Source organism: Meles meles, chromosome 1 (genome assembly GCF_922984935.1).
Source record: "Meles meles chromosome 1, mMelMel3.1 paternal haplotype, whole genome shotgun sequence".
Lineage (NCBI taxonomy): Eukaryota > Metazoa > Chordata > Mammalia > Carnivora > Mustelidae > Meles > Meles meles.
Genome location: NC_060066.1, coordinates 49,809,691 through 49,836,566, shown reverse-complemented (window position 1 = coordinate 49,836,566; position 26,876 = coordinate 49,809,691). Strand labels below are relative to the sequence as shown.

At 39.3% G+C, this 26,876-nt stretch overlaps 1 protein-coding gene across 1 annotated transcript in view; it reads left to right on the top strand.

Annotated features, from left to right (window-relative positions):
* Nucleotides 1–14,095, top strand: part of ATP6V0D2 (ATPase H+ transporting V0 subunit d2) — a 44,108-nt gene extending 30,013 nt beyond the window's left edge. Inside the window, exons 3-8 of the mRNA XM_046018515.1 lie at nt 327–505; nt 1,921–2,000; nt 3,422–3,499; nt 10,265–10,441; nt 11,621–11,698; nt 13,608–14,095. Of these exons, the coding sequence (XP_045874471.1) occupies nt 327–505; nt 1,921–2,000; nt 3,422–3,499; nt 10,265–10,441; nt 11,621–11,698; nt 13,608–13,769 (754 nt within the window). The 3' untranslated portion in view covers nt 13,770–14,095. The remainder of the gene's footprint in view (nt 1–326; nt 506–1,920; nt 2,001–3,421; nt 3,500–10,264; nt 10,442–11,620; nt 11,699–13,607) is intronic.
* The last annotated feature ends 12,781 nt before the right edge of the window (nt 14,096–26,876 follow it).

The following is a 26,876-nucleotide window of genomic DNA, read 5'->3' as shown; positions in this document are numbered from 1 at the left end:
ATATATGGGTCGTTTTCTGCCTGTTACCACCAGCCTAGGTTTTATTTAGCTTTACTTAGTTATGATAACATTGATTTTCAAACTATGATATCCCCAGAGAGTCAGATATTTTACCCCATTTACAGCTCTCAACCCCAGAGTTTAAAATAAAAGAAGACTCATATATTTCCATAATGAAAGAGTATGTGCCTGAACTATATATATATATGTATATACATACACACACGTGTGTGTATATATATATATATATATATATTTTAACTTTTGGTATGCTTCATATTCTCATACAGTTGATTTCGTAATGCTTGAGCCTTCTTCTAAACCAGGTGCAGTTACATGATAGACAATGTGATCCTACTAATGAATGGTGCATTGCAAAAAAAATCTGTGAAAGAAATTCTGGTCAAGTGCCACCCTTTGGGCCGTTTCACAGAAATGGAAGCAGTCAACATTGCGGAGACACCCTCTGATCTCTTTAATGCTGTTCTGGTGGAAACACCATTAGGTATGAACACGTAAGCAATTTTATCACTACCTATGCATGTTTTCATAGTCATCAGAAATTGTACATTCAATTCCTTTTTCTCCATGAGTCCAATGTCATACTGTATAGATTCCTAGGCATGGAAGGGACATTAAGAAATAATTTAGTCCAGCTCTCTCATTGACAACAAATGAAAGTAACCTTCCCAGAATCACATAAGAACCATTGGTAGCTAAGTAGGAGCTGGGGCTCACCTCCCAACCTCCAAACCTTTGTATGTTGTGCCAGATCGTAGTAAATAAATGATAGAACTTGTAATTTTTCAAAAAAATTAATTTTCTAATTCGGTTTTATATGATTAATTCCTTATCTTTTGGTTTTAAACTTCTGTCTAAATAAGGCTGTATCGTGGCAGCATTTTGTTTTAGGAAGTTAAGGAATGCCATTTTCCTAAGATGCTTGGGGTTCCTGTCAAATTACCTGAAGCAATGATGAAATAAATGCTAATTTCATTATAATTTAACACTGATAATATTTCTAGCATTCAAAATGCTAGCAGGATCATTTTATTTATTGTCAGGAAAACTGGAGGGTGGCAATTCATAGCAATTCACTGTTGACCATGTGTCAAAATTTTTGCTGGTGAAAACAAATTTTTTTTTTAAGATTTTTATTTTATTTATTTGACAGAGGGAGATCACAAGTAGGCAGAGAGGCAGGCAGAGACAGAGGAGGAAGCAGGCTCCCTGCTGAGCCGAGAGCCAGGATGCAGGGCTTGATTCCAGGACCCTGGGATCATGAACTGAGCTGAAGGCAGAGGCTTTAACCCACTGAGCCACCCAGGCGCCCCGAAAACAGAAATTTTAAAAAGAAAAAAAAATGGCCATCCTTAAATGTATGATGGTAAGGGAGTGTGGTGGAAAGAGGGTAAGTCTATAATCATGGATATTTGACTCCAGGCTCTGCCTGGTCCCAACCTGGTGAGGTAGAGCAATGCAGTTCCCCCTCAGTTTCCTCATTTTAAAAATATTAGTATCTTAGTATAAAAGAGCTTTGAAAACTAAATAACGACATAGTTTTAGTACAACTCAATGCTTAGCACATAGTAAGGCTGCAAATGATAAATGCTGCTATGAGATGAGGAGTGGGGAGGGGGCTTCAAAAAGTAAGCCATAAAGTGAATAGTTCCAAGGTGTCGTCAGGATCGAATAAGATGAAATAGATGCAGTGTTCAGTGACCAGTTGGCACACAGTAAATACTCAGTAAATCATGACTCTTACTGTCATCGTCACTGGTAGCTGGATCCAGTCTGTGGCTTCACTGCACAGTGTTCTGGTCAGGAGTGAGCTCAGGGTGAGATGTTCAGGAAATCTTCTCTACAGTTACTAATCATGCTTTGAATTAATTCATTTTGTGTGGTAATTTCTGCTTTCAGCTCCATTCTTTCAAGACTGTATGTCTGAAAATACCCTAGATGAACTGAATATTGAATTACTGCGTAACAAACTGTACAAAGTAAGTGTCTCCCAAAATACTGTGTTTTTCTTTATGACATAATACATCTTAACCAGAGTTAGTTCTTCATTAAAAGTTACTTTGCCCATTAACCAACTTCTGCAATTATGAAGCTTTGCGGGCTTGGAATACAGCTTTTACAGTCCTCGCCTTGTAGTTCAATACATAAATGTCAGATTCCCCTGAAGCAGCAAGATTTTTGAGAGGAAGTACGCACCCCATTCTTCTCTTCATTCCTAGCTCCTTGCCTGGTGTGCCTGGGACATAAAAAGTAGCAGTTGGATCGATGGATATGGGTGGGTGGACAGATGAGGAAGGTGAACCATATCCATTTTTTAAAAACCCACATACAGGGATGCCTGTCTGGTTCATTTGGTGGAGCCTGCAACTCTTGATCTCAGGGTTGTAGGTTTGAGACTCGGGTTGGGTGTAGAGATTACTTAAAAATAAAAAATTTTGAAAAATAAAATATAAAACAATGAGCATACCTAGTGATCCTTGTGTTACACAGTATCCATCTCTGTCCTCCTTGAATTTCACTTTGCCAACCTGGCCATCTCTGTCTGAACTATGTTGCTACCATTTGAGTAGCTCTGTGTCCTTTGGGCTGAGCAAAATCTGGCTATTTTCACTCATACAACCATAGCATCTTTGGACAATGTCACAGAGTAACTAAAGGAGTGTATGCTGTCATGCCATTTATAGAACTGGTTATGCTAAAACATATGGTCCTTTCAAAAGCACTGTGTTGCGGGTAATTTTCCTTTTTGTGAAGAAATGTATGGACTTAGAGAAGGCATCCTTGAGATACAGCTAACAGAAGGCACTGTTCTAAACAGATTATAGGCATTAATTCACCCAATCTAGCCAGCAAAACTCTCTGCTATCCCCATTCCTCCGATGAGAAAACAGAGACATGGAGAGGTAAGACTTACTTGGCAGAAGTGAGTTAGCTAGTAAGTAACTGAGTTGGGATGCAAACAATCTGTTTAGCCCAGACTCTGCCTTCCAATGTGTCCTCCGTGTTCAAAGCCATCCCAAACATGTCTCCTGAGCACCAAGAGAGATTAAATGTCAGCACAAGACCAAATCTAGAACTCCTTGGTGAGTTCATAAAAGAGCTTGGCACTCTTATTAGAGTACCAAAAGTTAACCGTGTGAAATAAAACCAAGAACCATGCAAAAAAAAAGTGCTTATTAAGGAATCATAAGGTACGATAAATACAATTTTGTTCTTTTTTAAAACTGTGCAGTATGCTTCAATGTGAAAGTTTGTATAGAATTTTTAATAAAATATCGCCCTACGGGACAAGTTATTCAACCTCCATTAAAGTATTTAATAAGCCATGAAAAGCTGATCTACAAATTTCCAGAGGAAAATATCTTCATTTTATTGTTTTATGATCTTTCTTCTTTTTAAGTCTTACCTCGAGGCATTCTATAAATTCTGTAAGAATCATGGTGATGTCACAGCAGAAATCATGTGTCCTATTCTTGAGGTAAGAAAGTCCTTGAATTTCTTTATGCCAAATAATGTGCTTCTTTTCGTTTACATAATTGTACTTATATTTCTTTATATTAGAAGCTCCTTTATCTGCGGGTTCCTGTGTGGCTGGCAGTTAAGCGTCTGTCTTCGGCTCAGGTCATGATCCTGGGTCCTGGGGTCAAGCCCCATGTTGGGCTCCCCACTCAGCAGGGAGCCTAATTCTCCCTCTCCTTCCACCCCCCTGCTCATGCCTGTTCTTTCTCATGCTGTCTCTCTCTCAAATAATAAATAATTTTTTTAAAAAAGCTCCTTTATCTAAAAATAAAATAGGGGTGCCTAGGTGGCTCAGTGGGTTAAGACTCTGCCTTCGGCTCAGGTCATGATCTCAGGGTTCTGGGATTGAGCCCCGCATCAGGCTCTCTTCTCAGCGGGAACCTGCTTCCCCCTCTGTCTCTGCCTGCCTCTCTGCCTACTTGTGATCTCTGTCTGTCAAATAAATAAATAAAATCTCTAAAAAATAAATAAAAATAAAATAACATATTTTATCATTTGATGCCTTCAGTTAAGAGTGGCATTTTCTAAGTTTTCTACATAGAAATTCTAATTTTGGAATTACAAAAGAATGATGAATATAGAAGTTTGGTCATGATTTATTTTGATGTAATATAAACAAAGTAGATTATAATTAGTTAAAATTTTGGTGTACTATGAGCAATTGGTAGACCATAAGTACTTGTAATAATAACCCAACTTCCTCCAACATTGGGCAAGCTGGGAATTCTCACAATGTGGAGCCAAGGTCCAATGTAGGTCTGTTCCTTATATAAATCCTAAAATAAACGAGGCTCAAACAATTCTCAAGCATTCTGTCTGGGTAGGAAGACTCTTTGGGTTAGGTGATTCACAGATGGCATGCTCACTAAATTAGGTGTCAGATGCCACCGCTGCTTTCTAACCTGCCTCTCTAACTGATGCTATAATCTTTTTAATTCTTTATCATCACAGATTTCATCTGTGCTCAGAGATCATCTTGCTTGCTTGTGTGGATCTCAGAGATTCAGGCCAGAGATCAGAAGGATCTGGGGAGGGGCGCCTGGGTGGCTCAGCAGGTTAAAGCCTCTGCCTTCGGCTCAGGTCATGATCCCAGGGTCCTGGGATCGAGCCCCGCATCGGGCTCTCTGCTTGGCTGGGAGCCTGCTTACTCCTCTCTCTCTCTCTGCCTGCCTCTCTGCCTACTTGTAATCTCTATCTGTCAAAAAAATAAATCTTTAAAAAAAAAAAAAGAAGAAGAAGAAGGATCTGGGGATATCCTGGGCTTAGTTTGCATTGTTTTTCATATAAATCTCTTCTGCTGGCTTCACTTGGATAAGGGGCAACCGAGAGGCAGACACCATTGTAGACTTTAAAAAAGCCCTTTGCTTTGCCCTGTGAAACTAAGTTTTGTCTAAAGAATGTCTTTAATCATTAGATTACCTGCCACAGTGACTTCATTGGTAGGTAGATTAAATAGTTCAATGACTTCTGATTTCAAGAAAAAGCCTGATAAGAACTGCCCTTTAGGCAAAAAAAGGAAAAAACAAAAAACCTGAATACCTTCATCTGCATATATTTTAAATTAATGTTCTAAATAAGCATATGATAAAATTAGTTCCCTTCAAAACATCTAATCATTAAAATTTTACAGTTAAAGATACTTTGCTATCCCCTGTTGAAACTCTTCAAGCAAAAGCAGTCCTTGAAGTAACAGTTTGTCACTGGAAAACTCCAAGAAATCTTTTTTGCCTTTATCTATATTACACAGGAAGTGGGCATGGATAAATAAATAACATTTTTTATGGTATACTAAATGTCAGAAAGTGAGCTAGTCTCTTTCAGACATTCTGATCACATAACATAAGTGGCCTGCTGGCCCTATGAAGCACTCTCGTCATAAATTTTTAACTGCTCGCTACCCTGTAAGAAGCCACATTATCTATGGCTTGAAAATGTAATTTCTACTGACATAATTCCTGTGGTTTAGAAATGGCTTGTGTGCTTTATACGTACAAAATATGTGAAATAAGAGCTATGGCAAAACTCATAACCTTACAGAAGATGTAAAATGACACTATTAATAGTTAACATTTATTATGTGCCAGATAATACCCTAGGTGCTTTATATACTTGAATTCACTTGGACTTCAAAGCAGCACAATGAGGGCGCCTGGATGGCTCCACTGGTTAAGCATCTGCCTGCGACTTAGGTCATGATCCCAGGTCCCGGGATCAAGTCCCACATCAGGCTCCCTGCTTAGCAGGAAGCCTGCTTCTCCCTCTCCTTCTGAACCTCCCCCCATTTGTGCACTCTGTCTCTCTCAAATGAATAAATTTAAAAAACTAAAAAAAAAAAAAAAAAAAACACAGCACAATGAAAATCTAAAAAACAACACAACAACGTGGGAGTTTAGTATCTATTTCTCAGAACTGGCAACTGAGGTGCAAAGAAGGCTAGTAACTTGCCAGAGGACACATAGCTGATAAGTGGTAACGTCAGAATTTGAACCCAGGTAGCCTACCTCTGGATCCTCTGTGTTTGTCCACCATATTACCTCTACATTAACTTCACCATTCACAATCTTGGATAAAAGTAAGTACTAATTCGAGGCACCCGGGTGACTCAGTTAAGCATCTGCCTTCCCCTCGGGTCATGATCCCAGGATCCTGGGATCCAGCCCTGCATTGGGCTCCCTGCTCAGTGGGAAGCCTGTGTCTCCCTTTCCTTCTGCCATGCCCCCTGCTTGTGCTCCCTCTCTCTCTCTCAAATGAATAAAATCTTTTTTTTTTAAAGATTTTATTTATTTATTTGACAGAGCGAGATCACAAATAGACAGAGAGACAGGCAGAGAGAGAGAGAAGGAAGCAGGCTCCCGCTGAGCAAAGAGCCTGACGTGGGACTCGATCTCAGGACCCTGAGATCATGACCTGAGCCGAAGGCAGCGGCTTAACCCACTGAGCCACCCAGGCTTTTTTTAAAGGGCTAATTCATGAGCAAGATCATATTGCATGTGCTATAAAAATGAGGACTAGGTAAGAATTATGTCTCTGTAATCCTCAGTAATGTAGAAAGGACAGCACAGTATTCGAAGAATCCTTATCACTGTAAGGGTTTGATCAAACTATATACCCAGTGTTCCCGTTATCCCTTTCCTATGCCCATGATACTACCACATTAGATTAGGTTTTCTTCAAGCTGTGTTAAAAATAAAAGTACATTTAACTCTCTTTATGTAAAAGGACATTTAACTGTCTTTATGTAAAAGCATTATTACACATAACGTGCAGTTACGATGTTTCTAATGATATGATCAGACGAGATCTGTCAGATTTATATAAATTGATGTATTTTTAAAATAAATAAATAAATTGACATATTTACATAAATATATCATATCATGTAATTAGCCCCCATTTTACTCGTGCACCAGTAGCGCACTTCCAGTTACAGAGTTTTTCCATGTCTGTCCTTATTTAATCTCAGTTGACAGGAGACTTCAGAAAGCTCAGTATGGTAAAGAGAGCACGGTTAACCTGGCCTTGCATGCAAAAATTTGACCTAATTACAAGATTGTGACTTCACATGGAAAAAAAAAAAAAGAAATTGACTTATGTTCAAGTGTACTGCAGTGTAACGTTTGCCTTTGTGCCTTTTGTTATTTGTCTTTGCCCTTCTGACAGCCTGTATGTTTAACGAAACAGTGAAAAGCAAGCTTAGAATAAGTTTCATCTTCCCGAGCTAGCGAGGCTGGGCTCGATTCCCGTTCGCTTCACTCTCTTCCACGGCCATCAGCCCCTCTACCCACTGCTTCCACGAGGTATTCCCACCCTCCAATAATGAACCGGCAAGAATGTGTCCTGATCAGCCCAACTCGATCATGTGCAACTGATAATGATTTTGAATACGTCAACAGTATACTTTTGCAACAATAACAAAAAATAAGTTATGGTTTTAAAATGAATGAGTGTAAGGAAGAGTGAAAGGACACAGGACATCTGGCATCATCTGTGCCCGCCCTCCATAAATGACAGAGAAGGCTTAAGTGAAATCGAATACCACACATTTACTCTCGTCCGTAATCAGATGTTATATCAAACTGTCTGCTTAGGGATGGTCAAACACAAGAGAGCCCTTTTACAATTTCAAGATTGTAGCTCCTTTCACTAAGAATACACATACACACACGCACAGAACCTCCAGACTAGAAAAAATTACTAAGGTAGATATATCAGGCAGTTACAGTAAAAGGGAAATTAAAGGATAATAGGAATTCAAAGGAAATCATATCGAATTGGGGAGGAAATAAAAGGGCTTCTTGTTTTAAAAAAAAAAATGGCATTTTATGGGACTCTCCAGTGCCTGTAAGGTTTCAACATGGAGGTTTCTGGAAGGAAGGACACACACTGTAGGCAAAGACAAAGAAGTATTTATAAGAAAATGAAGTTGGCAAGTTCAGAGAAACTATTTTATCAATCAAAGTCCTCTCTTGGCATGGCCTGTGAAGCCTTTTCTCTTCCCAACTACCTGTCCAGGTACCCGGTGCAGCCTCCTTCTTCACCTGCTTTCCCAGTGCTTGACCCAAGACCATTCCTCCACAGGTCGTGCCCATAACTTCATGAGCCTTCCTCCTCTAGAGCAGCCTCTACTGCTCGGCACATCTGCAGTGCTGCCTAGTCCACCCTGCTCTCCTGAAAATCCTAACATCTCCTACAGCAGTGCATGTCAATGATTGCTCAATAAAACTCAAAAAAAGTGAAAAAAAAAAGACTCCAATGTCTTAGAACTAGAAAGCACATTAAAGGGCATGTGGAATAATTAACTCAATTGTTGGTCCTCCTGCTCTAATTTTTATTTCAAGGTTTCCGATTGCCTTGAAATCTCCCTCTTGTGTTTCTTCTGTCCCTGAAAGGTCTAAAATTCCTGACAGTTACAGTCAGTAGCCAGGGGCGGCTGCCTTTGCTTCCAAATGAGGTCACTCCCAGCTTGTGGGTCACCCATACTTGCCATGAGGTCAGTCAAAAGGATCAGAAGCAACCAATTCTCACCCTCCTGATAGGAAACACCTGTTCTAACCAAAGAGTTCCAGTAAAATCTGCTGCAAGTCTGGATTTGTTAATTCGTCAAAAGTAAGCTGATCAAAGGATGTTGTAGAGAAATTTATTTCAGCTATTTTTTGCATACAAATAACCTTGGAATCCTGTTAAAATGCAAGCCCTGGTTTAGTAGCCCTGAACTATGGCCTGAGACTCTGTATTTCTTTTTCTCATGACGTGAGCCGAAAACAAGAGTGGGACACCTAACCAACAGAGCCACCCCAAAACTGCATGTCTGATAAGCTTCTAGGTGACATCAAAGCTACCCTTCCAAGAAACACACCTTGAGTAGCAACATTGTAGAGAATATTGGAGAATTTTGAAAGTAGTAGAATCACAGATCATTGTATTGGATTCAGTAAATAGTTGTGGTCTTTGTACATTTCAAGCACTGGATATTAAAAAATAAACAATAAACAAGAGTGAATGATTTCCCTTAAAGATTTTACAGTGTAGTAAGGAGAAAAATAATTTCCAGATTTTAAATACTGTAAGTGCAGGATGTTTCAGGTAGATGGAGAATTTCCCAGCTCAAGGACACTATGAGAAACTCCCATGATAAGCAGAGAGGATCCCATGAAGGACAGACTAAGAAGGTATGGTCAGAGGTAGGAAGAGGTAGGAAGAGAATCAAGAGACAAAAGAAACATGGAGATGAAAGGAATAGTAAGAAATTTCAAGAAAAACTGAGTGGTTAGAGGAAATCGGCCTAACATGGAGCTGGTTGCTCAGGTGCCCGGTGGTGCTCAGCACAAAGACAGGACCTGAGTATATGTGACCCACCTGGGAGAGCATAAGGTCCAGCCCTGTCACCTTACAAGTGAGGAGATAGGCCTGAGAGGAAGGTACCTTGTCCTGGGCCAAATGATCCTGAGCTGTTAGACTGATTGATATCCAACCTAGGACTTTCAAGAAGAAAACCAAAACCACCAAAGTACAGACAAATGGTAAGTAGCATAAAGCTTCATTAGGTTAAAAAAAAAATCATAACATCAGGAACCAGGAAGAGATGTTAACATTTACAACACGCACTCTTTGTTCAAGACACCTGCCAGGCACTTCCACTTATCTTGTCCTATTCTGGGCAGACCCGAGCAAGTAGGTACTATTCCCATTTTTATGGAAGAGACATTTGAGATTCTAGTGACCTATGTGACAGAGACCCATGAGTAACTAATTGCAGAGTGCCTGGGAGATAAAGTTCAGTGGGGTTTCAAGAGTCATGGACCATTAACACTGTGTGATCCTTCTCTGGCAAGCAAAATTACTCCATTAAGGGTCGGGGCACCTGGGTGGCTCAGTCGGTTAAGCAGCTGCCTTCGGCTTAGTTCATGATCCCAGGCTCCTGGGATCCGGCCTCTCCTTGGGCTCCCTGCTCAGCAGGGGATTCTGCTTCTCTTTCTCCCTCTGCCACTCCCCCTGCTCATGCTGGCGCGTGCACTCTCTCTCTGTCAAAATAAAATAAAATCTTAAAAAAAAAAAAAAAAGAAGAGGCTAAGGGAACATTAATAACACATGTTTGTATTATAATTAGACAAAAATCTGGAAAGAAAAGCAAATCACTGTGGAAATGAATTTGTCTACTTAGGGTTCTGTTTATAGCATTTAGTACATGGTTAGATTTCACTGATTCTATGTCTTGCAAATTCAGTTTGAGGCTGACAGGCGTGCTTTTATCATCACTCTTAACTCCTTTGGCACTGAACTGAGCAAAGACGACCGGGAGACCCTCTACCCGACCTGTGGCAAGCTCTATCCTGAAGGGTTGCGCCTTTTGGCTCAAGCAGAAGACTTTGATCAGATGAGGAGAGTAGCAGAGCATTATGGGGTACGTAAGTACACCAGGCACCCTGAATTTCTCACATTTCATCACCTGTACTTTAGAAGTTCATACATTAAATTTACATGTCTTCTCTAAAGCATTTATGTTCTTAAGGTAGAAAGCAATGTCATTTTAGAACTTCTCCCAAAGAAGTACTTCAAATTTCCAGGCCATGTGGGTTTTTCTTTTTCTTTCTTTCTTTCTTTTTTTTTTTTTTTTTCCTTTTTGAGGTTCCTGCCAAGCAAGTATTTGTTTAAATCTCCAAGGAGCAGTCATTTGAGCAGGTCTTTTGAAGTGCTTCATAGAGCAAGTTCCCCAAGGGACGGGTGCAGTGTTCTGGATATGTGAGCTCATGTCAAAGTTAAAAAAAGAGCCTGACCCAGCAGTCCTTACCCATTGGGTAGACACACTCAGGTACAGGATGTCTACTTGAAATGCAAGCGAGAATATGGACATACTGGTTTCTACCATTCCGTTTAATCAGGGCCAGAAATAGCAATGAAAGGCGGGCTGCTATGTTGTTCCCCTACTCCACGTCCAAATGCTCTCTTAAGAGCCTGCGGCTTCTCAGTTCATCCCCTAATTCCATTCCTTCTGACTTACGGTGACATGATGCCCTCCAGGTAACTTTTCCAGAACTGGGATGACACTCTTACCTTTTCTTACGGGTTTCTGAAGCCTTCTGGGAAAGAGAAGTCAGCAAACTGCATAAATCTTTGCAGTAGCTTATGTCATCACAAGAGGCTTTTTAGCATAATATTAAATTTCGAGCTTCTCCCCAGTTTCCACCCCTTCCACACTTGAAATTCCATGTGAATTTTATCAACTGTCATTTCAAAGAACCCATGAACCCATGCTGGTTAAACCACAAGCATTCATTTATCCTCTATAATGTGCCCAGTTAGCCCTAAGAACCTAATGCAGAAATTAGCTCATCTAAGTTTATCCAGAGTGGACTCGCTCTTACCTCTTGCCCTGTAGACCTGAATAAGCTAGTAGGCTAGATATCCATCTTTTATCTGGGTTTTTTGGTATTGTTTTCAGGAGGCCAAAGATCTCACAAAAAAACATTCAGTCCTTCTGGGTAGATTAGAAGAGAGACATCATTTCTATATTGGTAGGAAAATATCTTCATACATATTTATAAGAAATGAGAATCTGTTTAAAAATAGCCTCTTTTTTTAGGTATACAAGCCTTTGTTTGAGGCTGTGGGTGATGGCAGTGGAGGGAAGACATTGGAAGATGTGTTTTATGAGCGCGAGGTATGATACAAATGGAAATGCTATTAGCTTATGTGTGCTTTTACTCTCAGTTTTAGATGTTTCTTACTTTAGGTTTTCCTTTTGGGGGGCTTCTTTTTTCAGTTGATCAATTCAGCTGATTAAGTACATTCACAATTTGACAGCCAAATGGGTATTAGTGTCTCTCTGCCTTGGAGGCCCAGTGGTTCACATAGGATGGCTTCCCGTTGACTTGTCCTAGCCAAAAACACAGTGTGTCCTATCCGGAACACATAGTGAAGCTCTGGAAAGAATGCAACTATTCCGTAATTAACTAGAGAATCAGAAGTAGGACATTCTCATGATCATATCTGGATTATCCTCATGGTGTACACTCTTATGTGCATCTCACCCTAATCCGTCCCCTAAGAAGGGATGTTACAATACAATTTAGAAACACAGTTATAACACTTAGGAATTATTTGCATGGAACTCTATCTGGAGAGTCTAGAGTATTCTCTTTCCCTGAAAAACAGAAGAGTATTTAATCCATTTATAGTCAATTCTCGGGCTATTAACTATTCAACAAAGGGCTTTTTTTGACGGAGATGGGGATACCAGGTAAGGTCTCTAAAATCTGGAGAATTTTTCTAGAGTGTTTTATCCGTTTCTCTAAAACCACTGGCCCTTCCCTTTCAGTTGATTGACAGAAAACCCTGAAATTTTATCCAAATTTAGAGTAGGACTGGCTCCAGAAAGCAGTTCAGGCCTCTTCCTCTAAGTCCTACTCCAGACATCTTCAAACAACTCTCTAGTGCCTTCATACAAAGAAGTAAAAACAATGCAATTTATCCCATATATTAGGGGGGTTTTTAAAATTTCACACTGTTGCACAACCGCTTCAAAGAAGGCTGTTAAGAAAGTGGCCCTTCACAGGAAAAATAAGTGTCTGTTGCTGAAAGCAAGGACTTCCCCTTCCTGAATACTTAGCTTGACACTTTCAGAACTGTGTGAGGGACGTAGTACCTCTCATCCTTTTTTCAAAATGGAACAGAATAAAAGAATTGTTTCATTTCAGACTTTACATCAGTTACACAATTTTTTTTAAGTTGTCTTTTACTGACCTACCTTCTGCAGAAAAACAACAACAACAACAAAAACAACAATTTAACCGAATGTCAAATTGCTGCCAAGCATCCTCAGAAAGCTCATTATGTCACTCATTCCAAATTCCAGGGGCCTGTGACATTGCCCTGGAGGAGAGTTAGGCAGCCTACAAACCTTTTTAACATTTTCAAAGTTGTGGAAAAATAGTTTACCTAAATGAGGCAAGCCCACTAGCTACAAGCCAACCATATTTTTGCTACAAAGTTCCACACATACATACACAAACACTAAGATTTTCCCAGGAATCTTTGTGCTAGCAGTGCTGTGAAGATTTGGAGTTTGTCTGGTGATTCTATAAACCTACTTTATTTTACTTATTTTTTATAAAGTTACTTTTTAAACTACTATTGTCTATCTTTATCTGCAGAGTGACACTAACGTTCCCTTTAGAACTTGATGAATTGCTACCATTTTCCTGTATTTGGTCTAATTTGGACACTGCCTGTTTGTTTATTTATTTGTTTATTTATTTTTAAGATTTTATTTATTTATTTGACAGAGAAAGATCACAAGTAGGCAGAGCAGCAGGCAGAGAGGGAGGGGGAAGCAGGCTTCCTGCTGAGCAGAGGGCCCGATGCGGGGCTCCATCCCAGGACCCTGAGATCATGACCTGAGCTGAAGGCAAAGGCTTAACCCGCTGAGCCACCCCAGCACCCCTGGACGTTACCTATTTAAATACAAATAAGCACTGTACAAATACAAGCCAGTCTGTAGTTTAATATTATTTCATAAATGTTGTACACTCCCGATAAGTGATGGTCTTTATTGTTTTTTCCTTCCTCAGGTACAAATGAACGTGCTGGCATTCAACAGGCAGTTCCACTATGGCGTGTTTTACGCATATACAAAGCTGAAGGAACAAGAAATGAGAAATATTGTGTGGATAGCAGAGTGCATTTCACAAAGACATCGAACTAAAATTAACAGTTACATTCCAATTTTATAAGCCAATGTGGGGCTTCCAATGCAGAACATCTTACTTATTAAGAAGAGTTTCCAAGGAAATTAAAAATTGTGTTATACTCTCCGGGCTACACAAAAATAATTCACACTGTAGCTTCACGAGTTGCAGACCCACTAGGAACATAGTAAACCAACAGAAACAAAGTGATTCTTTTTTTTTTTTTTTCCAGCAGCCTTAAATTTTTTTCCACATTTATGTCTCACTCTTTACCAGACCTTAGACATTAATTCTAATTAACCCTGTGGTACTTTTCCTATTTTTGTTTGGTTGTATTAACAATCAGATCTAATTAAAGTGTTTTACTCTTGCTTTCCCTTGGTTCTCCGCAGGCCCAAATTACTATCTGCTTTACTTTTCCTTCACTTAGGTCCACAAAAATCCAGGGTTGTGTGAGGCCAGTATTGACCATATGACCATTGACCATATGTGCTGAAAATATTGTGTTTCTTTTCTTTTTAATATTTTATTTTATTTTATTTTATTTTTTTGAGAGAGAGAGAGAGAGAGAGTGCATATACACAGAAGTGGAGAGGGGGCAGAGGGAGAGAATCCTAAAGCAGACTCCCCGGTGTGCATGGAGCCCAATGCAGGCCTCAGTCCTATGACACACGAGATCATGACCTGAGCTGAAACCAAGAGGTGGATGCTCAAGTGACTGAGCCACCCAGGCACCCCAAAATTATAAGATATTTAAAGTGTCAGTGTAATACTTAAATATATATATTATATGTGTGTGTGTGTGTGTGTGTGTGTGTAGTGAAAAGACTCCCCCATCAAGTAAGTTATACATCCATCACTTCACATAGTTGCCTCCCCAGCCCCCCTGCACCCTCCATGAGGACATTGAAATTTCACTCTCCTGCAAATTTCAGTTATACAGTAGTGTTATCAACTATAGTCACCATGTTGTACAGTTAGATCCTCAAACCTTATTCGTCTTATAACTGAAAGTTTGTCCTCTTCTCTAACCTCTCCATATCTCCCCATCCCCCAGCCTCTGGCAACTACTTTTCTACTCACTATTTCTAGGAATTAAACTTTTTGCCTTTTTTTTAGATTCCACATAGAAGTGAAAATTAAAAGGAAATGTATAGCTAAGATTTTAATAATCTTTAGACTTTTCAATTCAGTCATATTTTTCTTAAGATTTATGGAGGCATGGAAGAGTAGATGATGGTGATTCTCAGCTCTCAGTGTCCAAATCGTGTAGTTGTACACAAGGATTCACCTTGGTGGTGTGATGACAGTGATTTATATTGAACCAAACTTTCAAAGCCTCAAAGGCTTTTCAGTAGAAAGATAGAGGAAAGTTATACAATATCCACACATGCAAATACATAAACATAAATCATGTTATAGAGAATTAATACTTTACAGTTTAATTGCCCCTTGTGTTAGGTATAATTCTGTGATATACCAGAATTATCTGAGCCGTAGAATTTAACACGAGTGGTTAAAAGTGGCTTTAATCATTTGGGTTCACAAGACCCTTTAGGAATCTGATAAGCACTATGAACACTTACCCTGAGAATAATAGACATCTGCACATTCCCCAAAGTGGTTTCTGAAAAGACTGTTGATCCTCTAAAATCCATTCAAGTGCAACCTAGAGGGCCACAGACTCCAGGTTAAAAACCTCCATTGCATAGGCCAAGGAATAAAAGAACACAGGTTAGAAAGTAATGGATGAGAAAGGATTTAATTTAAATAAAATATAAGTACTTATATACCACTCCATCTTTTGGAAGGGCATCCTGTTTAGCTGAGCAAGCATTTTCAGGATGGAGCCACATGCTTGGGTAGAAAGGGCTCCTCACCTGGCCAGCAAGGTCAGTCATGTCAATCTTGGAGAAGATGGAAGGATGGAGGTTACAATCAGTTTGCTGTCATACTAAATTGAAATTATGATCCAAAACATGATCCAACTTTCCTTTTTGAAATGATTGATGTTTATATCCATCCAACGCATTAACTAATGTTACTATTTTTTGCAAGAAGAGTAGGTGAAAACTTCGTGGATTGGTTAAAAAATAAATGCTGATCTATAAATGGAGTTAACTGGTCTTGGACAAAAAAGCAAAAGCAATACAATAGACCAAAGATTGTCCCTTCAACAGATGGTGCTGGAACAACTGGGCATCCATATGCAAAAAAAGAAAAGAAAAAAGGCACTAGACACAGACCTTATACCCTTCACAAAAATAACTCAAATGGATTATGATTTAAATATATGACCTATATAATGACCTAAATATAAAACATAAAACTATAAAGCTCCTAGAAGATAACATAGGAGAAAACCTATATGATCTTGGGTATGATGATGCCATTTTGATACAACACCAAAGACACAATCCAGGAAAGAAAGAACTGATAAGCTAGAGTTTATTAAAATTTTCTGCTGTGCAAAAGATAAAATTGAGAGAATTACAAGACAAGCTATAGACTAAGAGAAAATATTTACAAAAGACACATCTGATAAAATAATGCTTTCCAAAATATATAAAAAGAAACTCTTAGAACTCAAGAATAAGAAAACAGGAGTGCCTGGGTGGCTCAGGTCATCATTCCAGGGTCCTGGGATCGAGCCCCGCATTGGGCTCTCTGTTCAAAGGGGAGCCTGCTTCCCTTCCTCTCTACCTCTGCCTGCCTGTCTGCCTACTTGTGATCTCTGTCTGTCAAATAAATAAAATCTTAAAAAAAAATAAGAAAGCAAACAAGCTGATCAATAAATGAGCCAAAGAACTTTTTTTTAAAGATTTTTTTTTTTATTTATTTGAGAGAGAAAGAGAACCAGGCAGGGGAAGAGCAGAGAGAGAGAAAGAGAGAGAAGCAGACTCCTTGTTGAGGGGGGAGCCTGACAAAGCTCAATCTCAGGACTCCCAGATCATGACCTGAGCTGAAGTCAGGTGCTTAACCAACTGAGTCACCTGCTCACCCCAAGCCAAAGATCTTAACAGACACCTCCACAATGAAGACATACAGGTGGCAAAGAAACATACGAGAAAATGTTCCATATCATATGTCATCAGGGACATACAAATTAAAACAACAATAAGGTACTGTTACACACCTATTAGAATGGCTAAAGTCCAGAACATGGGCAACTCCCCAAGCTGGCAAGGATAGGGAGAAACAGGAACTCTTATTCATTATTGGTAGGAAGGAGTTGAAACTTAGGTCTACACAAAAACCTGCACACAAATCTTTATAGCAGCTTTATTCATAATTGCCAAAACTTGGAAGCAACCAAATGCCCTTTAGTAGATAAATGGATAAACAGGAGTACATCCAGACAATGGAATATTACTCAGCACTAAAGGGAAAAGAACTACCCAGCCATGAAAAGACAGAAAAATCTTAAATGCATATTGCTAAGTGAAATAAGACAATCTGAAAAGACTATATACTATCTGATTTCACCTATATGACATTCTGGAAAAAAAAAAAAAAACTAGGGAGACAATAAAAAATTAATGATTACCAGAGGTGGAGGGGGTTGGGGGAGGAGATGAATAGGCAAAACAGAGGATTTTCAGAGCAGTAAAAATACTCCTTATGATACTATAATAATAGATACATAACATTATACATTTGTCCACAAGCTTATCATATACAACACCAAGAAGGAATTTTAAGGTGAACTATGAACACTGGGGGATGATGATGTGTTAGTAGAGGTTCACCCTTGGTAAAAAGGGAAAAAAAAGGACCACCCTGGTGAACGATGTTGATAACGGGGGAGGCCATCTATGTATGAGTGGGAACAAGGGCATGACTTGGAAATCTTTGTACCTCTTTCTCAATTGTATTACAAACCTAAAACTGCTCTTTAAAAAAGTCTTAAAAAATAAATTCTGAGCAGCTGGCATTTCCTGAAGCTTATCTTCAGGATTGAATGATCAAATGGGAAAAATTACTTTTAAACCTTCATCTTTGGTGAAAAAGAAGAAACCTGTGCTCTCACATTTCCTCATGGCACCTAGAAATGAATCATCTCTATCTTCTTCATCACCTTTTATTGCTTATAGCCAAGTAAAAGTAAATCATGTGGAATAGTGAGGAGCGGGCAGGACAGATGCATAACCTCCTTGGTAAATATTATAAATCCAGGAAGAGCAGGTGGAAATTTAAATCGGTGTACTTCCTAGAAGGAAAGGTAGATCTCTGTGCTCACGAAGTAACCTGTGCAATCCTGTATTGATGAGGCCATTTTCAGGCAAGACTTCGCAGAGACAAGTCGTATGTAAATCCAAAACAGCTGGGCATAGGCTAACCCTCTCCGGAGCCGCATAGAAAGCATAAATCGACTTAGGACAGGCATAATTGTAAAATATGGGAGGGCAGCAGCAAGGAGAGAAGGGATGCCTCTGTAAAAATAAAGCAAAGGTCAGCACTGAATTCAGAGAAAACGACTTCTTTCAAAATCAGTTCTCCGTTGAAGTCCGGAGAATAGACTCCTTTGAAAGATAACTTACCCCAGGAAAAATAAGTAAAAGTAAATGTCATGAACGTTGAATGAGGAGCATATTCTTTTAAACTCAAATTAATGCTTTAACCTTTTTCTACCTTAGTCCTTTCAGGTTTTCCCTACATATTTTCCCAGTAGGATATAAACATTATAAGCACTAAGTTAATTAGGGAAGAATAGGCTCAGAACAAGAAAATAAATGCTGATTTCAAATATAACTCACAGGCACTATGGAAACAGCAGGGTTTAACCTCTTGGAGACCAAGGTAAGGCAGTATGACATCTTTTGTTGTGCATCCAAAGGATCTACCCTAATAGCAACTTAAGTGCTCTGCACAGAGTTTATGAAGGCTTATCTCAAAATCAGCAAGTGGTTAATAGAAAGTGACCCCCTGCCTCTGGCATTCTATGAATGTGTTTGCAGGTATAAAGGAAAAGCTCCCTTTTCATTAAACAGACATCACAAAAGAGCCTGCTTATTGTCTACAGCTGATGGCAACTCAGGGTCTTTCTTTTCCAGATGGCGAAGTGCTAACATCCTTGTTAAGGTGTTTCAGGGACCTCTGATAACGATACCTGATGTAAGCCCAAAGCAAGAATTTAAGGAAAAAGGTTTTTGAACGTTCAATAAGAAAAGTAGTAACCATGGGGACATATAAGTCACAAATATTTTTTAAACCAGAGTTTCTCAGCCAGAATGTCAAAGCCCACAGCTATGCCTTGCATGGGTGATGGTGATTCCAATAGCCTTGGGGTGCCCATGGTCTCCAGTCTCCTCTGATCCACAGCAGTCTTTGCTGGTTGCCGCAGATGCCAAACAAATGCTATCATTTTATGTGTACACAGTGATGTGGAAAGAAACCAACAGATGAGTAACCCATGGTTCCTCTAAAGAGATAGAAGCAATACTAGCAGAGCCCATTTTTATATTTTTATGATACCCTTTATGGACTTGAGAACCCCTGGTCAGCACAATTTGATTTGTATGTTGCTGAGAGATTAGCATGCTCCCCATTCTCTGCAGCTGAGTCTTTGTCTTACAGCACAAATTCAAACTACATATCAGCACATCTCCATAAAAAAATTGACATATATGTACGATCCCCTAAGTTTTTACAGTAAATCTCTCTACTTTAATGGTCATATTCTAATCTGACCACTTTAGTACATTAGGGTGAATATTCTTTTGTTTCCTTATTCAATATAGCCCTCTAAGGAACACATTTTTATTTCCTCATCGGTGTATCTATCCTAAAAAGATCAAGAAATAAGATAGATGATTTAAGCTGGATACTGAAATACTAAAATTGGCAACAAGAAACAGAGTGTCAGAAACAGAGTGGACGCTAGTTTTCCAAATAAGCGAACTATAGTCAGAAGGGCTAAGAGTAGACGAATCAAAACTGGATTTCAAGTGTCCTGACTCTTCCATTGTGTGTGTGTGTGTGTGTGTGTGTGTGTGTGTGTGTGTGTGTGTGTATGTATTCTGCTTTCTTTGTGGTGGTTTCATTTTTTATTTTCTCCCTAATTTACAGCCTCCAGTCTAAGACAAGGGTTCTTGTTTGGTCGAAATACATTTTGTGAAAAACAACGGAAACTGGGTGTGCCAGGCTGGCTCAGTTGGAAAAGCATGCGACTCTTGATCTCGGGGTTGTGTGTCTGAGCCCCACATTGGGTGTAGAGATTACTAAGAAACATAACCTTAAAAAAATGATAGAAATCCTATCAAACCAGCTTGAAATCCAAAAGGGAAACATATTGTCTTGTGTCATTGGGAATTTGAATTGCTCATGGAACTGGACCCAGGGCATCAACGATTTCGTTAAGAATTGTCCTTTTGTTTTCCCCATGTACTGTCACAGGGGACCAACAGCAGCTCAGGGCCACATTCTACCAGCAGAAATTGTCCTTCTTGTCCAATACCAACAAACCTATTCTGGATTTTTACAGTGATTGATCTGTCAAAGCATTTCATGTACAGTTTTGTAATTATAGTATTTATTATTCTAATACTGAGAAATCAGGAAGAATTATTAAAAATATGTTAATTTACTTTTATAAATTATTAGAGTAGTAGAAACACTACCTACTTTTTGTAGTCATTTAATATGTACTTGAGCATTGACTTTTATAAATTATTAGAATAGTAGAAACACTACCTCTTCAATTAATCATTTAATATGTACTCAGTGTACATATTATAATATACTCAGTGTAATTTAAGACTTCCAGTTGGAAATAATTTTGCCATTGTTCAATGCTGAGTGCCAAATACATAAAATTATTTGGAATGCTAGTTATCAAAGCTTTGGTTTATTAAAATTTTAAATTTAAAATGTTAATAATTAAGTTATATCATGACATCATAATCTCCCTCACCTGTCATTTACAACCCATTAATAATAAATTCTCCCAATTCTACTAAAAAAAATATTTTTTTAATACACCACTTAAATCCAATCTCATTTTTGTGTGGACTGGGACCATAAACCTCTAACTGGTCTCTATTCTGTCATGATCCCCACTACAACTGAGAGAGCTTATTAAAACCTAAGATCTTATCACTCTCTTTTTTCTTTTTTTTTTTCTTATCACTCTCTTATTTAAAACTCTTCCATCAACTTTGAAATAAAAGCAAAACTTTACTATGGCCTGTTAGGCCCAGATTAGTCAGGTCTTTGTTGCTTTTCCATTGTCTTAATTGGCTTCTCCCTGTCCAATTATTACACGCTCACTGGCCTTCTTTCAGATTTCAAATACCCCAAACTTTGTGCCGTTTTGGGGCCATCATACATGTTCTTCTCTCTACAGGGAAACTTTTTCATTATATGTTCACATGGTAGGGCCCCTTTCCTTTAGGTTTTTTATTTGCTTTTTAATTTAATTTAATTTAATTTTGTATGTGTGTGAGTGTGTGTGTATTCCAAAATTCATTGTTTATGCACCTCACCCAGTGCTCCATGCAATATGTGCCCTCCTTAATATCCACCACCAGTTTTAATGTCACCATGTTACCCAACTCCAGTGGGCACCTTTCATAACTTTGGAATTGTGCAAAACACCAGTACACAATAATAATGCATATTCGCCTCCTCAAAGAGGTCCTCCAGTCTTAAGGAGATACCTCAAATTGGTCTCTTCACTTCATAATTCATCCCTCCTCCCACCTTTTTTTCACCTCATAATTCCTACCACAGTAACTTTGAATGTATTTGCTTGTTTTGTAATGTTGGTCTTCCCCATCCAACTGAGCTCTTAGACTAGGAAACTTATCTTTTTGATCACTGCTGTGCCCTTCATATTTGGCATAGAGACTGCCATATGGCAACATTTAATATATATTTCTTTAATGAATGAGCAAATTCTTCCACCAGTAAAATTCTGTAAATCAAATCACAGAAGTGCTAAAAGATAAACTGAAGCATATTACAAATTTTCTGAGTTTATTTAAACAAAAATTGATTCCAACTGGGCAGCTCCACACAGGAACTAGTTAGAAGTGCTCCAGTGACAGGAATGAGGAGAAAGACATAACAGAAAATGCTGAAGAAAAAGAGGAAATCATTCAATTGGCTGTGCTTAAGCATTTGCCTTCTTTGGAAAAGCCTATTGGCTATTTGTGATCTGTCCTTAGGTTTCGATTTCTTAACCTTGAGTCATGTACTGGACTAAGTTTGGGTTTCCTTACATAGGTATTAGAACCACCTCAGGTTAATGGCCTCCTTGTTTAATACATTTAACAGAACCAAAACATAACTAGGCTAGAGGACCCATAAATTTCTTTTGGGCACAGGTATTTTCAGCACCCAGGAAGACAGAAAAGGCAAAACAATTCGACTGAAAGAATGCCACAGTCTCACTCAGTCAAAATACAGAAACACGCTGAAAGGTGGAGACCTTGCTGGCTCATGCACTGAGGCACGTGGAGTGCACTGCAATACTCGGCCCCTTAATAGGCATACCACATGTATCCGTTAAACAAATAAGCACGTATGTGAGGCAAGTATTGCATCAGTACCCACATCTGACCCTTGCAGCAAAAGGGGGAAACAGTAACGTGGGATCTGTATCAAGCAGAGCATTTGCTGAGCGAGAGGAGCAGCCAGATTGCCATTCTTGCCTACACTCACATCTGGCATAAGTACTCACAGTCAGAAGCCAAGCCAATTTGATCACAGAAATAGACTTTGGCCAAGAACTACTTAACTAAATGGAGCCTACTTCCCGTGGTCTTACAAACACAGGTGTTTACAAAGGACAAATTTAAAGGACAGGGAAATTCACTAAAATTGCTTCATGGTGTTCCCTGAACACCAAGATAAACCTGAGTAATGATTCTCAATCCAATCTGCCTGCCTGCTTAAATACCTAACATTTACTTTGAAATTTATGGAGTCCAAGAATTTATAAAGAACTGGTTAGTTCCCCTGTTCTGAAGTGTATTGAAAGAAAAAAAAATTAGACTGAATTATCAAGTGAAATTTACTGTGCATTGCACTGTTTATTCAACTCATATATTATCTCTATATTATCATATATATGATATATAGTATCAACTATATCAATATCAATATATTATCAACTAATTATATTACCTCTCTCCTCCAAAAGGGTTTAAAACATGTAGATAAAAGAAGTACAGAATAGGGGCGCCTGGGTGGCTCAGTGGGTTAAAGCCTCTCCCTTCAACTCAGGTCATGATCTCAGGGTCCTGGGATCAAGCCCCGCATCGGGCTCTCTACTCAGCGGAGAGCCTGCTTCCCTTCCTCTCCCTCTGCCTGCCTCTCTGCCTGCTTGTGATCTCTCTGTCTGTCAAATAAATAAATAAAATCTTTAAAAAAAAAAAAGAAGTACAGAATATTCCATTTTGGTGATGAAAATTAATCAGTATATGCGGCTCCTGGGTGGCTCAGTCAGTTAAGCGTCTGGCTCAGGTCAAGATCCCAAGGTCCTGGCATAGAGCCCCACCCTTCCCACCCCACTCTGCTCCCCCGCCCTTGCTCAGCAGGGAGCCTGCTTCTCCCTCTCCCTCTGCCCCTCCCCTGCCACTTGTGTTCTCTCTCTCAAATAAATATATACAATTTTTAAAAAAAGAAAATCAGTATATTAAGAAGATAAAAGGTAAATGATATTTAGAAAAGGAGAGAGAGAGAGAAGTTATCTCAAACAACTGCAAATGGCATTCAAGGTTAATTGTGAAGTCCCCAACATTTCTGAAACCAGTGTCTGCCAGTCTACCAGGCACCAAGCCACACCCCATTCATCCTATCAAGAACAGAAAGATATTCATAGAGGCTACTCTACTTGCAACTAGAGGAATAGCAGAGGTATTCTGAAATAATTGTTCTGGGGGTTTCACATTTATTACCACTCTTAATATGGTCTCCTGATACTAGGCGGCATTTAGACATCTGTTCAAAACAAACAATTTTCTTTACTTAAATGTGGAACCCTTGGGGAGAACAGGAGAGTTATTCTACAATAGTGTCCTTCAGGTGTAGGTGAAGATTAAGTAAACCATCCCCAAACACAGACTAAAAGCCATATAAATGCATGGCATCTTATGAAACCTCTGTCGTTCTACAATTCTTTTTCAAGATGAAGAATGCTAAAAATGCACTCACTCTGGACTGACATTATGTCTCTCAATGACATCTGCTCTTCCTAGACACTTAAATAATATATCTAATCTGCTAAATGTTTCTCAATTACATCATTCCAAAGAAGACAGCTCCAAGTACCACTCCCCAAGTTAATCAGTTCTTTTTTTTTCTTTTTAAGATTTTATTTATTTATTTGACAGAAAGAGGTCACAAGTAGGCAGAGGGCAGACAGAGAGAGAGGGGGAGGCAGGCTCCCTGCTGAGCAAAGGACCCCATGCAGGGCTTGATGCCAAGATCCTGGGATCATGACCTGAGCCGATGAGCTGAAGACAGAGGCTTTAACCCACTGAGCCACCCAGGCGCCCGCTGGTTAACCAGTTCAGTAGGATTAATACTTTAATTTACTTCAATTTAGGAAAATGCTGAAGCCTAGACCTAGGTACAGTAAAGTAATCAAAGATATTTGATCATCCTGGTCATTATTTTGTCATTTTTCTAACCTTCTGTAATTAAGTACTTTCTCCAAAACCTACTTCACAGCCATGGAGAAATATTCTGAGACAAGGCTACCTCAAACACTATCATTGCCTTGACAGTATGTGGGAGTGGGGAGTTAAAAAAAATCAAAGTGTAAAATGGTTTTGTTAGGGCCAATTTAATGTTAAAACCTGTTTAACTATTAGGGCCTGCTTAGCCAGAGCAACTCCATATTGCCTAGGTAGCCATATTGTTGTTGACATCCATGGACTTCATTCTGGGAATAAATGCCCCAGTAGTTCCTGGTATGGTTCCGGGTATCGATTCTGGGAGTAAATGCCTTAACAATAAAAGTCACATACATTGGGTCTGCGGTTATGCCCTATAAAACCAGCATGTGAGATCGGGAGGGAGTCGCTCTCTTCGGAGGCGGCCCTGGCCGGTCAGTCTGACTTCTAATGCTTGGCATAGAATAAAGCTTCACATAACTTTCACTTTGTCTCAGTCTCGTTCCCCTGGCCGGTCAGTCTAACTTCTAATGCTTGGCATTGAATAAGGCTTTGCATAACTTTCATTTTGTCTCAGTCTCATTCCTTTGATAACGGACCCCAACAGTTTCAGAGGTAAGCTTCATTTCCCATATTCACCCTTCAGGATAATGATCTTCGCTCCAAAACAGATTGCCTTTACTCTGCTGGCAGAACTCAGTAGATGAAGGCCTCAAAAATGAATATTTCAAATCTTGTCAGATATCAAACAAACACAAGTTGACTCTAAGAAATTAATTGGTTAGAGCAAAAAGCCTTGAGGAATGAGTAGGAGTCAGAGGAATTTGAATCTATCTTCTCTAATTTCCAGAACATTGTAGCCCCAGGCAAGTTAACTGAACTTCTAAGATTCAGTTTCCCCATCTGTGAAAGTGAAATAATTATACCTACTTCTTACGATTGCTATAAGATTTAGATAAAATGATTTGTTTAAATGCTTAGTACACATCCAGGCACAAAGTAGAAGTTCAATAATTGTTCTATTCTTATTCCTTTGGACAGACTCACATTAGGCTGACTTGTGCATATGCCTATCCCAGTCACTCAACCAAAAGGACCTGGAGAGTGAAGACCATCTCTTTGTGTCTCACCAGACAGTGTTTGCTTAAAATAAATCATACATGCTTTTTAAATAAAGTCAAATATTTGATACTTGATCTCGACTAATATAGACATACGACTAAAGTAATTTTACTGTATTCTCAGATTACAGTTGGCTAAAGATTAATTAATTAAAATAAATGAGGACTACGCCTCTCATATCAACCTGCACAACCCTGGATGGGCCCCTTTGTATACAGTACTTTGTTTTGCTTCCAACCCAAGGCCTCCCCTCCCAAACTCTAGAGCAGGTCCTGGGCTTGCCTTGAAGTTCCAGTTAATCTGCCTGGCTCTCCTTTCCCACCACCTGCTGTTGCCCTCCAGGGCGGGGGCCATAGTCAAGTCTCCTATTTTGTTTCTGCAGACTTGTCGTTCCTCCTCCTTTTTTTTTTTTTTCCCTCCCCTCCTCATTCCTCAACTCAGTCCCACAACCAATTCTAATAGAAAGTTAGGCAAATATATCCCTATTTCTTAAATAGAAGCCTCCATGCTGGCTATCAACCCTCTGGATGGCTCAAGATACTTTCTTCCACTATCTCCTCCTCCATTTTTTTTTTCATAATTTATATTTTTATGATTTGCCTTTTTAGGAAATATCTGTGGAGCTCCAAAGACTGAGTTGAAGAGAGGTCCCAGGGAACCTGGACACGTGGAGTCCTGCCCCTGCCTAGTCCTTAGGGACATGGGGCACCTCCCTGCACCAGGAGCAGTGAAGGGGTCCACAGAGCCGTCAGCACCCTGAATGTGCCCCCACTACGTAAGTATATCTCGCTGTGTCCTGAGCCTCCTGCCCAACACTTGGAGGCAAATCTCTACACCAGAGCCCACCCAAACGCAAGTACCCTCTCCACAGCCCTCCCTTTGACAACTTCTATATATGTGTGTTTTATTTTCAGCGCATAATATTTACAATATTTACTTGGGTTCAAGAATTAAATTTATGCTTCTTTCTAAAAAACTATTGTTAGGAACTAGATATCTTTCATTATAATTTTCAGAATATAAAAAAATCATAAAAAAGACAAAATAATAATAACACAGTGTTGCCTCAGGGGCTGCTAAACTGAACAAGCCCATTTGCCCTTCTTTATTGCTTTTTTTTAAGCGGGCTCCATACCTAACATGGGGCTTGAACTCTGGACCCTGAGATTAAGAGTCACATGGTCTACCAAGAGAGCCAGCCAGGCACCCCTGTTCTTCTCTGAAATGACTCCAGACAAGTTAATGTTTTGTAGTTTAGGGATCGCTTTTTCTATAACTCCCGCTTCCTTTCTCTCCCTGTCAGTGTAATAGAAATTACATGTTTTTCTTTTTAAATCATTTTCTCTAGTTTCTTTTTATTGAACCTGATTTGCTGCTCACCTAACTGGGAGCAATAAAACTAAACTTT